The sequence below is a fragment of the Delphinus delphis genome, chromosome 8, assembly GCF_949987515.2.
Source record: "Delphinus delphis chromosome 8, mDelDel1.2, whole genome shotgun sequence".
In the NCBI taxonomy this organism is placed as follows: Eukaryota; Metazoa; Chordata; class Mammalia; order Artiodactyla; family Delphinidae; genus Delphinus; species Delphinus delphis.
Genome location: NC_082690.1, coordinates 41,487,512 through 41,504,579, shown reverse-complemented (window position 1 = coordinate 41,504,579; position 17,068 = coordinate 41,487,512). Strand labels below are relative to the sequence as shown.

The 17,068-nt window shown below is 40.6% G+C and overlaps 1 protein-coding gene across 1 annotated transcript in view; it reads left to right on the top strand.

The window, feature by feature from the left end:
• Positions 1-279: 279 nt before the first annotated feature.
• The window catches only part of DEUP1 (deuterosome assembly protein 1), a 103,774-nt gene continuing 86,985 nt past the window's right edge, over positions 280-17,068 (top strand). Inside the window, exons 1-2 of the mRNA XM_060017233.1 lie at positions 280-399; positions 1,566-1,638. Of these exons, the coding sequence (XP_059873216.1) occupies positions 1,592-1,638 (47 nt within the window). The 5' untranslated portion in view covers positions 280-399; positions 1,566-1,591. The remainder of the gene's footprint in view (positions 400-1,565; positions 1,639-17,068) is intronic.

Here is a 17,068-nt window from a genome sequence, read left to right as displayed (position 1 = left end):
GGTGGGAGCCACAAAGTGGACAGCACCCAGAATGTGGTCTCGGGGAGCCCTCCGTCTGCTGAGCAGACCCCACACGCAGAACTGCAGGGCGGCGAGGTCCCGGGTAGCCCGGCAAGGCGCGGCAGCCGCGGCCTCCCGCGGGTCAGCCCGCCGCGCCGCCGAGCCCATCCCCCGCCTCACCCCACGCAGCAGCGAGTTCGGCCGCGTCCCCATGGCAGCCAGCGGCGGCTCTGTGGAGGCGGCGGGCCGGGAGCGAGAGGCCGTAACGGCCTCGGAGGCCGCGCGGCGGGCTGGCGGGCCCGGGCGGCGGGGCCCCTCGGGGCGGGCCGGGCTGGCGGTGGCCCCGGCGTTCCTACTCTCGGGGCTTCAGACCTCTCGGGAGAGCGCGGCGCGGCGCAGGTAACCCTCCTCGGACCCTCGACCTTTAGCCCAGCTTGCCCAAGAGGGGCGGGGGACCCCCAACAGACAGGCTGTTCCGCGGAGGCTGGCCTTGAACCCTCCCGGGGGGCGCGGGCTGTGGGACGGGTGGAGAGAGGCTCGGACTGACCCTGTAGAATTCAGAACAGAGATCTCCCTAAACTGGAAGGTCTGTGTTCTAGTTGTGTGGCTTTGGGCAAGTCACTTGGCTCGTCTGTGCCTCAGTTTCCCTGATGTTAAAGTGAGGGATTTGAGAACCTACAAAATGAAATTATTCATCTGAACGTACTGGTCAAGTTTTCATTGCCCATTCCTGCTCCTCGCCCTTCTGCTCCACTCGCAATTCCAGGGTCTCTCTTTAATCCCTTTGATTTGAGAGGGACTTGAGCCCGCCTGTCTTCCTCCTCTTTCTACCATCTTGAATGCTGTTTAACTTTTATTCAGAGGAGTCAAAGTCCTTTTCAATATTTGTCCATTTATCCTCATAGATTTTTTTCTTTTTAATTAAAACTACGTTGCTGGGAAAACCATTTTTTTTTTTACTTTAGGAAGTACTAACATCCCTATATTGTCAAAAGGGTGAGCAGGTGCCCACAGAGCCACTGAGGAATTGTTAAGATTTCTATTTTTCTATTTTTATTTTCTTTTTCTATTTTTATTTTCTATTTCTATTTTTCTATTTTTAGGCAATTTTACGTTTTTTGTCCTAAATCTCGTGGTATATTCATTCTAACTAAATCCAGACAGGACCAAAGAAAGAATCTACTCAAATAAAGGCAGACCTTTAAGGGAACCACCAGGAAGGAAAGCTTGAGTCCCTTCAGCTGGGACCCATCTGGAGTAGGAATTCTGTTTTACTCATCTCATGTGTTGGCACTTTGCAAAGTACCTGGCACCAAGCTGTTGTTCATTAGATAGTGAATGAATGTTCACTTCAGTCAGTAGCATCTATTTCAACCCATCACTAAGCCAGTAAATGCATGGGGCACACACACTCATGCAAGTTTCTACGTTTTGTGGAACCAAGAGTACTACACTCAGAAAAACTCATATAACAACATGGTTTGCCAGTAGCAAAATTTTCTTGTTTTATAGGTTAATAAATGTAAGCATTTTAGGAATCTAGATCATTTTTTTCCTCCTCACAGATTAAAAATCAAGAAATACAAACCAGATGCAGCAGTTTCTTGACATGGAGAACCAAGCCCATAATACAGTGGAGTAAGTGCTGAGACATTGCTTTTTAATTACGTTGGTACTTAATTATGCCAAAATCTCCCTGATGATATGTGAATTTTGAAATTTAGTATTAATAGAGGATGTACCAGTTATTTTTGGTGAGGAGGTTGGGAGAAACTCAAGTGACTTTAATTAAGAATCTATAGTTTGAGTCTTTCCAGTTTTAACTATGGATCTGTAGTCAAAAATCACCATTTTCCAACTTTTAGTGAAATTTTCCAGTTTTCTAGGGTGATGGATGCCCACATAGGCCTCATGTGCTCTTGGGTTTCCACAGTGCAGCAGCTCCTGGCCAGCTTGCTCCTTTCCTGCTGCATTGAGTGTCCAAGCATCCCTCCAGGCTTGCCCTTAAGGCTGAACTCAAAACGTAAACATAGCCTCAAAACAGATTTAGCTCCTCAAAACTGCAGCAAGAACTGGATATTTTACCAAACGTTTCAGGAAGAGATAAGGAATAGAGTTTGTATGGCATTTGCCAGTGTAAAAAATTAAATTCTTTTTGACAAATGTCTGTCCTGTCCTGCCACCAGCACCATAAAGGTTTCTCTTCCTACTGTTTCATTAGCCAACTGGCCACTGGCTCACCCTAGAACTTAGGGAGTTGAGAGGGAGTGGAGGAAGTGGGAGAGGGATTGGGGATAGGGGTGATACTATAGTGCCTGATCTTGACTGTGACTCACTTTGGCACTAGTCAAACTCTCCAGATATCTTACTTTCAGTTATTCTGCTCAGACTGTGACTTTGACATCAGGCTAAAAGCTGCACAATTCTTAAACTTCTGCATACTCCTTAGAACAGCCCTGCTAGGTATCATTCTCATTTTACCTGCTAGGTATCATTCTCATTTTACAACTAACAAAATGGAGCATATTAGTTAGAGTATAGTCTAAGCTCTTGTGACAAAGAGACCCCCAAATACAGAGGTTTAAAAAAGATTGAAGTGTATTTCTGTTTCGTCCACAAGACCAGAGATGAGCAGACCAGGGCTGGTAGGGCAGCTCCACCATTCTCACTACATGGTTTCCAGCTCTGGGCCTGAAGTGATTGCTTTAGCTCCCACCGTCATGACTGTGCTCCTGCCAGAGGGAAGGGGGAAGGGCAAGAGGAGAGAGTAAGACCCGTTCCTCTTAGGAGTATGACCTGGAAGTGACAAGCCTTGCTTCTGTTCACTCCGCATTGGCCAGAACTTAGCCCCAGGGCAAGAGCTAGCTGCAAGGAAGGCTGAGAAATGCAGTCTCTAACTGGGCAGCCATATGGCCAGTTAAAGCTTAGAGGTACTATAATAAAAGGACAAAGAATGGATATTGGTGAACAACTAGCAGTCTCTGTCACAGTGAGTTCAGAAAGGTAGAAAGAAAGAGAAATAAAGCAGGAACTTGGCCCAGAATACACAGCTGGTTTCTGGAGAAGGTAGGATTTGAATTCAGCAGATATGTCTGGCTCCAATCCCAGCATTTTGCTACATTAGAAATGGATGGCAAAAAGATGTGGGGAGCATCCTGCCTGGAACCCATAGCAGAGCCAGGGTAGGGTTCTGAATTGAGCAGGTGGTAAGTCCCTGGTGTGAAGATGGCACTAAGGGCTATGATGCAGATTGAAGGTCTTGAAGCTAAGGTTGGGTACCAGATATCACTTCACTCCTGCAAATCTGAGGCATGGAGACTGCTGTTTCTCTTCATTCTTTTGGAAAAAAGTATGGAGGACTGAATGTATGCCAGGCAAAACACTAAGCTCTCTGACTCATACAAAGACCGTTAAGGAACAAACCTTAAAGAACTTAGTATTTAGTAGGGAGCCATAGAGCTCATTTGGGTACAATGTGATTACAAACCAGAAGTGAATGAGAATTACTGGAGGTTTCCATGAGAAAGCCACCACTTACAACAGCAGACATGGGACCAGACCTTGTCGACCTTGGTCTCCAAAGAATGGAGAGCCGGGTTGGCTTTGCCTCTGTCCCATGCACTATTGAGAAATATGTAAAAATTTAGATCATGAAGATGATAAAACCTCACTCATCACGGATTTGTTATATGCTTATCAAACTATGTCACCTATATACACAGTAGTGATTTGTGGAGCAACCTTCATTTGACGAAGATTTCATTTATCTAAAGTCTACAATGAGCCATTCATTGGTCTAAGCACCAGGAAGACAGCAGTGAACACACTAGAGCCCGCTCCTCCAAGGGATTTTTACATTAGTGGGAGAGACAGTGGGAGATATCAACATGTTTCATATGTGATATGAAGAAGAATAAAGCAGGCTGAGGATGAAAATGGGGTGGTCAAGCAAAGATTCCTGGTAAGGCAGCATTTGAGCAGAGCTTATGTCTGGGAGAAGACGGTTCCAGACACGAAGAACAGAAAACACAAAGGCCTGAGGTGGGAGCATTTACACAGAACATTTATGATGTGGGTGAGTCATGATTCTCTGACATCTAGGTTATAACAGGGTCTGATTTTTATTTATCCAAGATTTCTCCCAATAATAGGTGTTTGTGCCATAATTATCAACCTAAACTTCTAAATGAAACATTTATTTATTTATTTTTGTCATGGGGGTTTTTTGTTGTTGTTTTTTATACATCTTTATTGGAGTATAACTGCTTCACAATGCTGTGCTAGTTTCTGTTATACAACAAAGCGAATCAGACAAGTTTGTCCTTTTTGTTTTCAGAGTGTATGCCCAGAACATAAATAACTATAGAATGAATAAATAATCTACTTTTATTAGACTTTTTAAGAGAACCATGTCTACATTTTACTTTGTTTTTGTTATTCATGAATTACTGCTCTTTGTCCTTTTATGTTTTATTTTACTTATCCTGTCCTGATTTTTGAGTTGAAAAATATGATTCAGTTATTTTCATGATTTCTGGATTTCATGATTTCTTTAAATAATACAAGCATTTAAAGCTAAAGTTCCTCTTGGGCTCAACTTTGCTGCAGGCCATAGAATTAGTGTTCACACTCTCATTTTCTAAATTGTCTATTATTTCAGCTTTGATTTCCTCTTTGACTCGAGAGATATTTGGGAGATGTAACTTCTGGGGGTGGGGTTTAATTATCTTTTTATTATTACTTTCTAATCCACCTACATCCATGGTCATAGAATATGACCTATATGATAGTTCAGTTTCATTAAGATTATTCTTATGATTTATTACATGATCAACTTTTATTAATGTCCTTTAGGCATTGAAAACAAATGTATATTCTCTTTTGCTTAAGAAAAAAGGTTAAAAAGTTATACATATATAGCCAAACTGTTTAATTGTTATTATTATTATGTTTAAATTATGCTTTTCAAATCCATTATTACCTTTTCGTCTATTTGATCTGTCACATTTTAAGACAGATCTTTACTATAATTGTAATTTTTATCCAATTCTTCTTTTATTTCAGGCAGTTTTAATTTTATATGTCCAGTGTTCTGTTGCTCAATATATTGAGGTTCATGGATGTTATATCTTCATGGTATATTATATGGTTTAGCTTCATAGAATGTCTCACAAGTATAAGTGAGTGATTTTTATTTGAATCCTACTTTGCCTGATATTGATATTGCCATCTCTGCTTTCTTCTTAATTTGCATTAGTCTGTAATAGCCTTCTTCATCCCTTTTATAAAGGAAAAAATTCAGTCTTCTCATTCCTTTGTAGGGAAAAACCCATTTCTTCCCTACTGTGTCTTTCTTCCCTGTGTGTCTCCTTTACCTTCACAGAGAACACTTCACTTCTGGTCACCAAATGTGTGGAGGTTTTTTCCCCCACCAAGCAATTCTCTGGGACACCAGCTGGGTGTCCTGCAATTCAGCTCAGTTCTGACACTGTCTACCTAGAGACAGCACCAGATCCCACGGGTTGAGGGTTTAGTCCCACAAGACTGCTCACCACCCTCTTCAGCTCCAGTTGCAAGCCCAGGTTGTCACCTGTGCTTCTGACCAACCAGTTACAGATCGGAGGTTCCAATAGCCCCTCCTCGGATTTGATTAATTTGCTAGAGTAGCTCACAGACTAGGGGAAACACTTAACCTTTAAACTCTTACTTTCATCCAGCTTGTTAAAGGATACAGATGAGCATCCAGATGGAAAGGATGCATAGTGCAAGGTATATGGGGAGCGGCATGCCACTCTCCCAGCACCTCCACCTGATCACCAACCCAGAAGCTCTCCAAACCCCATATTCTGGGGATTTTTATGGAGGCTTCATCACGTAGGCATGATGGATCACTAACTCCATTTTCAGACCATCTCCCTACACAAGGGAATGGAGGGGGGAGAGGCGGGGCTGAAAATTCCAAGTTTCTAGTCATGACTTGGTCTTTCTGGTGACCAGCCCTCATCCAGGAGTCATCTAGGAACCTGCCCAAAGTTGCCTCATTAGAACAAAAGACACTCCTATCACCCAGGAAATTACTAAGGTTTCAGGAACCAAGGTCTAAGACCAATATTAGAGCAAGAGATGCCCCTAGAGTTCTTATCACTTAGGAAATGACAAGGGTTTTAGGAACTTTGTGCCAAGAACCAGGGGCAGAGACCAATACATATTTTCTATTCTCCCATACCCTTGTTTGCAATATTTTTTAATATCATATTGTGTCTCTTATAAGTAGCATATGGTTAGATTAATGTATATATATACCTCAATTGGAATGTCTTTGCCACTAAAAAGAGGATTTTATGATCATTAATATATTAACATTTGACCCTTTGCTTTGCCAGCATTTGCTAGGCTTATCTAGTTTTCTTTTTTTCTTAGAAGTTCTACATCCTATTTTATAAGTTTTTAATTTACATTTTTTACAAATTTTTTTTTTTTTTTTGCGGTACGCGGGCTTCTCACTGTTGTGGCCTCACCCACTGCGGAGCACAGGCTCCGGACGCGCAGGCCCAGCGGCCATGGCTCACAGGACCAGCCGCTCCGCGGCATATGGGATCTTCCCGGACCGGGGCACGAACCCGTGTCCCCTGCATTGGCAGGCGGACCCTCAACCACTGCGCCACCAGGGAAGCCCAACAAATATTTAAAATTTGGATTTCTAGTCTGGCTTCCCGAATTTTTAGTGTAACTTTGACCTCCCTCAATCCTATGTAAGACTTCACCTTTAGTACTGTTTTTGCTTCCGCATTCCCTTACTTCACCTCCAAGAAATAATCTGGATTTCTAGTCCTGATTTCTATTAATTTATATATAAATGATTATATATAGGATAATGTTATCTATTTTATTCCTCTTTTAAGAATCCTCTTTAACAGCTGTAAATTTTATTGCATCGCTTATTACTATTATATAAAATTTTCCCTGTTCTTAATTTAATTTATTTAAAATTCATTTTTAATTTGACTGAAGTACTGCCTTAGGTAATCTTTTCATAAAAATGAACATAGGTAGTGTACTTCTTAACTTCTTTCGTGTCCAAATGTCTTATTTTTACCCTTACACAGGAACTCTGTAACAGTCATTACTCCCATGGTCTTGAAGTGTAGTGTTGAAGATGGAAAGTCCAATGCCAGTCTCATTCTCTCCTCCAGGTTTTGTTATCCCTTTCTTTTTCTTTTTTTCATATCTGGAGGCTTATGGGATTTCTTTTTATCCTTGAAATTTACAAATTTACCAAGATAACTTTCTAGGTATAGATCCTTTCTCAATAATCCTTCACAGCATTTGGTGAACACTTTTATTACTGAAGATTCAAATCTCTTCAGCTCAGTGAAATTTTCTTCTATTCCTTTGATTAGTAATTTTCCACCATCTTGTTCCAATCTACTAGAATGCCTACATCTTTTTCTTTTTTTCTCATAATTTCCATCATTGTCTTTTTTGTTCTGTGTTCTGGAGGAATTCCTTGCATTTTGTCACTTTTATTTCAGCAATGATTACATTCTGGTTTTTTATTGCTTCTCTTGAGATCTTTAGTATTTACAACCATGTTTTTATTTCCAATACTTCTTTTTTGTATGTTTATTTCCTTGTTCCTTTTACATAGTAAATTGCTTTTCTGTATCAATGCAATACACCCTTTGACTCATTAAAAATATGAATAAGAAGTGTTTGAAATTATCTCTTGCTTCTTATATTAACTCCTTTATAGTCAGTCATTCTGTGGGTGTGGCTCCAGTATATTTCTCCACATCCTTCAATTTGTGCCTCTTTCCAAACCCCAACAATTACTCCACGGTGCTGCCTTTCTCCCAGCCTCTGCTACTCTAGAAGAGAAATCAATTACGTTTCCAGAGAAATCATTCCACCAACTACAGTGCAGCTACAGCTCCCTAAGGGCTCAGTATAACCACCATCCAATGTGCTGTGCAGTCTAATATATTTAAGATTATTAAAGCTTATGTTTAATAAACTTATCTCTGAAGGTCATTTCTAAATAGGAATTCCACAAATGCACTGAGCAATGCTAAGGTCAATAAAACACAGAGAGTCCCAAAATTTCTGAATTCTGGAGTGATGTTTTGAAAAATGTCATTTTCCTTGTACAATATAAGTGGATGCACATATGATGGATTTTTTTCTTTAAAATATCTTTTCTAACTGAAAAACAATATTTATCCAGATTTTCCTTTACTTAGTTACTCATGTATGTAATTTAAAAAGTCATTTGGTTCTTTGTCACTGTTACCAAAAAACAGCAATCTCCTATTCCTGCTCCAGTTTTCCACTCCCGAAAGGCAACCACTTTCATTTCTTTTGGCTAATCCTTTGATATTTATCTCCATATCTCTAAAGAACATGCTTACATTGCTACTTCTTGATTTTTCAGTTTTGGTCACCTCGTCATCCCTGCTACACACACACACACACACACACACATACACACACACACACACACACACACACACACCATTCCTCCGTTCTCTCAATACACTATAATTTTGGTTGGATCAATATTCTGTTTGCCTTGTTATGACTTTATAAATACCTCTACCTTTATAAATACTCTTCACCTCTGAGCCATATAGTATACTGTGATTACTCTTCCTTTCCTGCATGTTTTGTTTTTCCTGGAGCTAATACCTCTAGTATCTTAATCATAAATTTTTTGACGTTTTCTTCTTTCTGCGTAATTTTCTTCAAACAATGTCTTTCTGTGTGTATTTGACCTCGCTGTGTGAACTGCTTCCCTCAGATGTCTGTGATCTCTGACTGCTTGCTCCTATTTGAGAGTAATGGCATTGGAAGCTGATGGGAAGATCCAGTGTACAGGGGTAGGGCTTGTTAATAGTGGTCTTCACTGTCTGATTATCAGGGTAGTCTCTTTCCTTTGTCTCAGGCTGATCAGTTTCCAGAGAACGTGATTCGAAATCCTCCTGCTTACAGGGTATAAGTTGGGCAGCCAGCGTTCACCTCCTACTTCCAGAAATATCTAATGGGTTGCTTCTTGGCTTTTTCCAATACCAGCTCCCATTTTTTTGTCCTGTAGGTTTAACCTTGTAGGTTAAAAATATTCCTTTGCTTTATTTTAGTAGGATTTGGGAAGGGAGCAAAATTTGCATGTTCATCCACCTTCAACCAAAAGTCTCATTTTCTCTACTGAATCATTTACTCTTTATTCTGTGACTTATATCTGAGTCATTGATCTCACTCATAGAATCTTGTAAAATCCTTCCTAAAATCTAGGTACTGCTACATGATCTACCAAAATGTTTTTATCTGCTGTGAAAGTCATATTTTCAAAGATCAAGGCAGATGAATATAAAGCACATTCTCACATCTGAATTCAGAAAACTCCTTTAAAGGAGTACTCTTCTATGTATACAACTTTCTTTTTTTTTTAACGTTTTTATTGGTGTATAATTACTTTACAATGGTGTGTTAGTTTCTGCTTTATAACGAAGTGAATCAGTTATATATATATACATATATCCCCATATCTCTTCCCTCTTGCATCTCCCTCCCTCCAACCTCCCTATCCCACCCTTCTAGCTGGTCACAAAGCAACAAGCTGATCTCCTTGTGCTATAGGACTGCTTCCCACTAGCTATCTGTTTTACATTTGATAGTGTGTATATGTCCATATATACACTACCACTCTCTCACTTTGTCCCAGCTTACCCTTCCCCCTCCCTGTGTCCGCAAGTCCGTTCTCTAGTAGGTCTGCGTCTTTATTCTCATCTTGCTCCTAGGTTCTTCATGACCATTTATTTATTTAGATTCCATGTATATATGTTAGCATACGGTATTTGTTTTTCTCTTTCTGACTTATTTCACTCTGTATGACAGACTCTAGGTTCATCCACCTCACTACAAATAACTCAATTTCGTTCCTTTTTATGGTTGAGTAGTATTCCATTGTATATATGTTCCACATCTTCTTTTTCCATTCATCTGTCGATGGACACTTGGTTTGCTTCCATGTCCTGGCTATTGTAAATAGAGCTGCAATGAACATTGGGGTACATGACTCTTTTTGAATTATGGTTTTCTCAGGGTATATACCAAGTAGTGGAATTGCTGGGTCGTATGGTAGTTCTATTTTTAGTTTTTTAAGGAACCTCCATGCTGTTCTCCATAGTGCCTGTATCAGTTTACATTCCTACCAACAGTGCAAGAGGGTTCCCTTTTCTCCACACCCTCTCCAGCATTTATTGTTTGTAGATTTTTTTTTTTTTTTTTTTTTTTTGCAGTAAGCAGGCCCCTCACTGTTGTGGCCTCTCCCATTGCGGAGCACAGGCTCTGGATGTGCAGGCTCAGCGGCCATGGCTCACGGGCTTAGCCGCTCCGTGGCATGTGGCATCTTCCCTGACCGGGGCACGAACCCGTGTCCCCTGCATCTGCAGGCGGACTCTTAACCACTGCACCACCAGGGAAGCCCTGTTTGTAGATTTTTGATGATGGCCATTCTGACCGGTGTGAGATGATATCGCATTGTAGTTTTGACTTGCATTTCTCTAATTATTAATGATGTTGACCATTCTTTGATGTGTTTGTTGGCAATCTGTATATCTTCTCTAGTGAAATGTCTGTTTAGGTCTTCTGCCCATTTTTGGATTGCGTTGTTTGTTTTTTTGATATTGAGCTGCATGAGCTGCTTGTAAATTTTGGAGATTAATCCTTTGTCAGTTGCTTCATTTGCAAATATTTTCTCCCATTCTGAGGGTTGTCTTTTCATCTTGTTTATGGTTTCCTTTGCTGTGCAAATTTTTTTTAAGTTTCATTAGGTCCCTTTTGTTTGTTTTTGCTTTTACTTTCATTTCTCTAGGAGGTGAGTCAAAAAGGATCTTGCTGTGATTTATGTCACAGAGTGTTCTGCCTATGTTTTCCTCTAAGAGTTTTATAGTGTCTGGCCTTACATTTAGATCTTTAATCCACTTTGAGTTTATGTTTGTGTATGGTGTTAGGGAGTGTTCTAATTTCATTCTTTTACATGTAGCTGTCCAGTTTTCCCAGCACCACTTACTGAAGAGGCTGTCTTTTCTCCATTGTATATTCTTGCCTCCTTTATCAAAGATAAGGTGACCATATGTGCATGGGTTTATCTCTGGGCTTTCTATCCTGTTCCATTGATCTATATTTCTGTTTTTGTGCCAGTACTGTATTGTCTTGATTCCTGTAGCTTTGTAGTATAGTCTGAAGTCTAGGAGCCTGATTCCTCCAGAATCCAACAGCACATTAAAAGGATCGTACACCATGATCAAGTGGGGTTTATCCCAGGAATGCAAGGATTCTTCAATATACGCAAATCAATCAGTGTGATACACCATATTAACAAATTGAAGGAGAAAAACCATATGGTCATCTCAATAGATGCAGAGAAAGCTTTTGACAAAATTCAACACCCATTTATGATAAAAACCCTCCAGAAAGTAGGCATAGAGGGAACTTTCCTCAACATGATAAAGGCCATATATGACAAACCCACAGCCAACATCGTCCTCAATGGTGAAAAACTGAAACCATTTCCACTAAGATCAGGAACAAGACAAGGCTGCCCACTCGCACCACTCTTATTCAACATAGTTTCGGAAGTTTTAGCCACAGCAATCAGAGAAGAAAAAGAAATAAAAGGAATCCAAATCGGAAAAGAAGAAGTAAAGCTGTCACTGTTTGCAGATGACATGATACTATACATAGAGAATCCTAAAGATGCCACCAGAAAACTACTAGAGCTAATCAATGAATTAGTTAAAGTAGCAGGATACAAAATTAATGCACAGAAATCTCTTGCATTCCTATACACTAATGATGAAAAATCTGAAAGTGAAATCAAGAAAACACTCCCGTTTACCATTGCAACAAAAAGAATAAAATACCTAGGAATAAATCTACCTAAGGAGACAAAAGACCTGTATTCAGAAAATTATAAGACACTAATGAAAGAAATTAAAAATGATACAAATAGATGGAGAGATATACCATGTTCTTGGATTGGAAGAGTCTACATTGTGAAAATGACTCTACTACCCAAAGCAATCTACGGATTCAGTGCAATCGTATCAAATTACCACTGGCATTTTTCACAGAACTAGAACAAAAAATTCACAATTTGGGCTTTCCTGGTGGCGCAGTGGTTGAGAGTCCACCTGCTGATGCAGGGGACACGGGTTTGTGCCCCGGTCCGGGAAGATCCCACATGCCTTGGAGCAGCTAGGCCCGTGAGCCATGACTGCTGAGCCTGCACGTCCGGAATGGGAGAGGCCACAACAGTGGGAGTTCACGTACCGCAAAAAAAAAAAAAAATTCACAATTTTTATGGAAAGACAAAAGACCCCGAGTATACAACTTTCTTAACCTTTAGAGTGTCCTTTCCCTCTGAGGCCTATTCATAATCACAACTTTATTTACCTGTTTCTTATGAGTTAAATACAGTTTTAATTATAATTTGTAAATAATTCTAATATAAGTCAATATATGTTTGTAGTTTAATAAATTGTCATGTATTATTTTTGCACATTGAAAATTATTTTTAATTTGATTGATTCTCGTATCTGAGTGGCCCAGACTATACCCCATTATTCTCCCTCCCTCATAATTTATCCCCCACAAAATACACATATTCCTCTCCAGAGTAATCAAATTTAACAAGTTCTAGTTTCTTGTTTCTCTGAGGAAGCAAAGTGAAGTGGACCTAGGGTAGAATTCTGATCTCTCAGACTTTGAAGTTAGACCCTGAAGTGTTAGCACAATGCTAAGTGGTTGTAGGAATTCACTGAGTGACTTTGAAAGGAGGGAAAGACCCTTAGGAAGAAAGGGGAGGGAGTGAGATAGAGGGGAGGAGGGAGTGAGGGAAGAAAGAAGGGAAGAGAAAGATTCCTTTGAAAGACTCGTTAAGCTGCTATTAAGTTAAGGCAAAGATTAAAGATTACCTCTGTGTAGGATAGATTTGCACGTAATTTTTACAGGACAATGTTTACAAAAGGTTGGTTGTATTAGTTACATTTTTTAAAAAATGAAAAAGAAATAAGCCATGATATGTGTAAACCTAGGCATGTACATCAGGATCCAGGCACACTCACCCTGACCTGACATTGCAGATGCTCCGTGGTCTGGCACTTTAGAACCACTTGGAGCAGTTGCAAGCCTCTTGTCAGAGCATTGGTGAAACAGAGAGGTGTTAAAACATGAAAATGATAGAAACAGGAGGAGCTCGTTAGTTCTCTCCCCTGCGGCGGAAAAAGCAGTTTCACTGGACCGTAGCTCATGTAAAAGCTATGTACAAAAAGAGCATAACAGAGCCAGGTGCACTATAGAATCATGCAGTGAAATGGCTTCCAAATTTTCTCTAAAAAAGAGAAAAGCAGAAATGCAAATATCTTGTGATAATCTTATTTTCAAATTATGAAAATACTTTTAAAAAGTTCAAGAATAGGAAAAAATGGGTGGATCAGCAAAACAGCTGACTCATGAAGGACAGCTGGTCAGAGTACAGATGAAGTCTGTACCATTCATATAAGAAACTGAAGTGGGATATGAGGCACATTTGGTACTGTGGCCCAGGGACCCTGGAATACGCAAATCTTGCCTCAGATCACAGACAGTCTCAGGGAGATACATACATACTTACGATGGCAAAGAAAAACAGACACTTTGAGCAGTGAATGATAACGAGGCCACCCACTTCCCACAGTGTCCATGGGGGCCATGAGGACACCCCTGCCCCTCTCAGCCATGGTGGTATTGGCAAAGGACTAGTGGGGAGCCTGAACCCCTCCCCTGGCCACCCAGCAGTAATGAGGAGTCCCTTCTCCCAAGTAGCAACAGATGCTTAGTCAAGAACGTGGATTCCACCATGGCCTGGCAGGAGTGAGACAGCGCCCCATCTCTCTGATGGTGCATTCTCAGAAAAGGCCTGTTGAGCACAAATTTTATAAAGGACCCAGAGTCTCATAACACAATACCCAAACAGATTAGGGTTTTTATTTTTCTGCAGGTTGGCAGTTCAGAGCTGACACTGGCTCTACCATACCATCAGGGATTCATGGAGCTTACAGTGCAGTGGGGGGACAGATTTTAACAGATAAATGAGGGTATATTCTGTCAGAGGGATGGTAGTGACTGCTTTGAAGGAAAATTAATCAGGTTATGGTAGTAGAGAGTTACAAAGTACATCTGATAAGGTGACATCTGAAGAAAGACCTACAGAAAGTGAGGATTCTCTTCATATGTATTCATATATATGAATATATATATGAAATATATATATTCATATATATGAAAATATATAATTCATATATATATATTCAATATGGCCTGGGGAATGGCATTCCAGGCAGAGGAGACAACAAAAGCAAAGGTTCTGGGGCAGGAACATGCTTAGTATTTTCAAGGAACAAAAAAAAGGCCAGTGTGTTTAGAGAGGAGCAAGCCGGGAGGAAGGTGGTAGGTGGTGACCTGAGAGAGACAAATAGAACCAAGTCCTGTAGGGCCTTCCAGACCCTGGTAAAGACTTTAGGTTTCACTTTGTACAATGGGAAGTCACTGGAAGGCTTTGAGCAAAACAGTGACATTTTCTGACCTAAAGTTTTGAAAGGCTCATTCTGGTTGCTATGTGAAGACTAGACCATAGCAAAGCAAGGGTAGAAAAGACAGACAAGTTGAACTCTAATTCAGTGGGAGATGGCAGTGGTTTGGATCAGGTTGGTAGAAATAGTGACAAATGGGGATGTTGTGACAGAAAAGCTGATAATATTTAGAAATCATAGATTGAATGTGGAGTGTGCAGGAAGGAGATGCGATGGTGGGCTTTTGTCCCACCAATTGGAAAGATAAGATTGTCATTTATTAAAATAAAGAAGACTGGAGAAAATGCAAGCTTGGTTTGAGATGCCTGTTAGCCATCCAAGTAAAGATCAAATAATTAGCTGTATATCCAAGTCTACATGTATCTTTCTGCTTTATCACCCTCAGTGTGTGGCTTTATTGTTTGGCCCCAACTAATGATTGCAAGATGGCAGAACCATCTCCAGCATCGCATCTGCCTTCCAGGAACGGAGCAGAGGAAGGGCAATGGGTAAAAACAAAAGAGAGCGTGCCAGCATTTTATTTGGGATTCCTACAGAAGCCAAAGCCCTGAAACAAGGATTTGGATACAAATAGTTTATTTGGGAGATGAAAGTATGGTCTATTATTTTCCTATGACTGCTGTATAACAAACTCAGTGGCTTAAAACAACTAAAATGCATTTACTCACAGTTCTGTGGTCTGGAAGTCCAAAATCAGTGTCACTGGCCAAAATCAAGGTGTCAGCAGGGCTGCATTCCCTCCAGATGCTCTAGGGGAGAATCCATTCCTTCCTTCTTCAGGCTTTTGGTGACTGCCAGCATTCCTTGGCTTGTGGCTACATCACTCTGATCCTTAAGGCCAGCATCTTCACATCTGTGTCTGATTCATCTTCATATCCCCTTTTCTTGTGTGTGTCAAATTTCCCTCTGCCTCTTTCTTAGGGCCCACCCAGATAATGTAGGATAATCTCCCCATCTCAAGACACTTAATTTATACAAAGAACTTTCTTCCAAATAAAATAACATGAACAGGTTCTGGGGACTCAGACCTTACATCTTTGGTGGCCATTTTTCAGCCTATCACCTGTAGGGTTGGGGAAGTAAAACAAGGAAAGGCAGGTTATCAAACCAAGTACCATTGAGGGTGACTGGAGCAAAATCCTGATGGGGAAACTCTGGAACCCTGTATAAATCACACTCCTCAGAGTTCTTCCATCCAAGAAGCAAATGAATGTTTATACACCAGTAACCGACAGTTATTGGTTGAAGGTTGCTCCTGGGACGGCTTCAATTCCCTGTCACTGCTGGCCTATCACACAGGAGGCAAAGAGGACTCCAGTAGCAAGAGAAGACACTTAGGCAAAGAAATGCAGGTTCTGTCCACTGGAAGTCAGGCTGAGTGCCCTGAAGTGGTAAGTGTGAGAGATGTGTGGGACACCAGCAGCAACTGCTGTGGCCTTCTTTTCAACAGCTTCACGGCAACTTCCGCTTACATTTCATAGGCCAGATTTTGTTACATGGCCTTGCCTAGCTCCAGGGGAGACTGGGAAATGTAGTTGTTTTTTTCACTGGACACATTTCCACACTGAATAACATCAGAGCTCTGTTGGTATGGAAGAAAGTAAAGCTGGATGTTGAGTAGGCAACTAGCCACATAGGAGATAAGGATGGAAGCAGACAAGAGATAAGGATGACTCAGACTAGGGTTTTATCACTGGATATGGTGAGAAGTAGTCAGAATTTAGTATACTGGAGGCAGTGCCAATAGGACTATGGTTCTGGGGTTTGAGGAAAACCCAAATCTAGAATCATGAAGAGTTTTTTATCTTGAGTAACTGTAACTATGGTGCCAATTAAAGAAATGGAGTGGACTGGAGTGGGAGCAGGTTTGTGGCACAGGGAGTCTAGCATTCTGCTTTGAACTTGTGAAGATTGAGATGCCTATAGACACCTATGGGAATGTCAGTGTTGAATAGGTAGTTGGTTAGAGAAGTCCGGAGCTCAGCAGCTCAGGCTGCAGATACAGATTTGGAAGTTATCAGAACAAGCTGGCATTAGAAGTTTCATTAGAAATTTCTAACATTTAGGGAACAGTATATTTCTTAGTTTTCTAGCATTGGAAAAACAGATTTTATCAGTGTTTGCCTGATTCTTCACTGTTAGGATCCAGTGAAATAGCCGGCTGTAGTTTTAAATAGAAAAAGGGTAAAGTGACTGTCCTCACATGTACTAACACTGCAGTCTCTCATCAGATAGACCTTTTGGCAGGAGGGAATTTTAATTGTCTTAAGAGATTGGCTTATAGAATCCATACTTATGGTTATTAGTGGAAGTCAATAATTAAACATTTAAATGTTTAAATAGTCAAAAAAATTACAAAGGGTAATTATAGATGTTGAAAATGGGATAGCAATATACGTCAGATACAAATTTGATTTTGGGTTCATACTTTTTCAGTG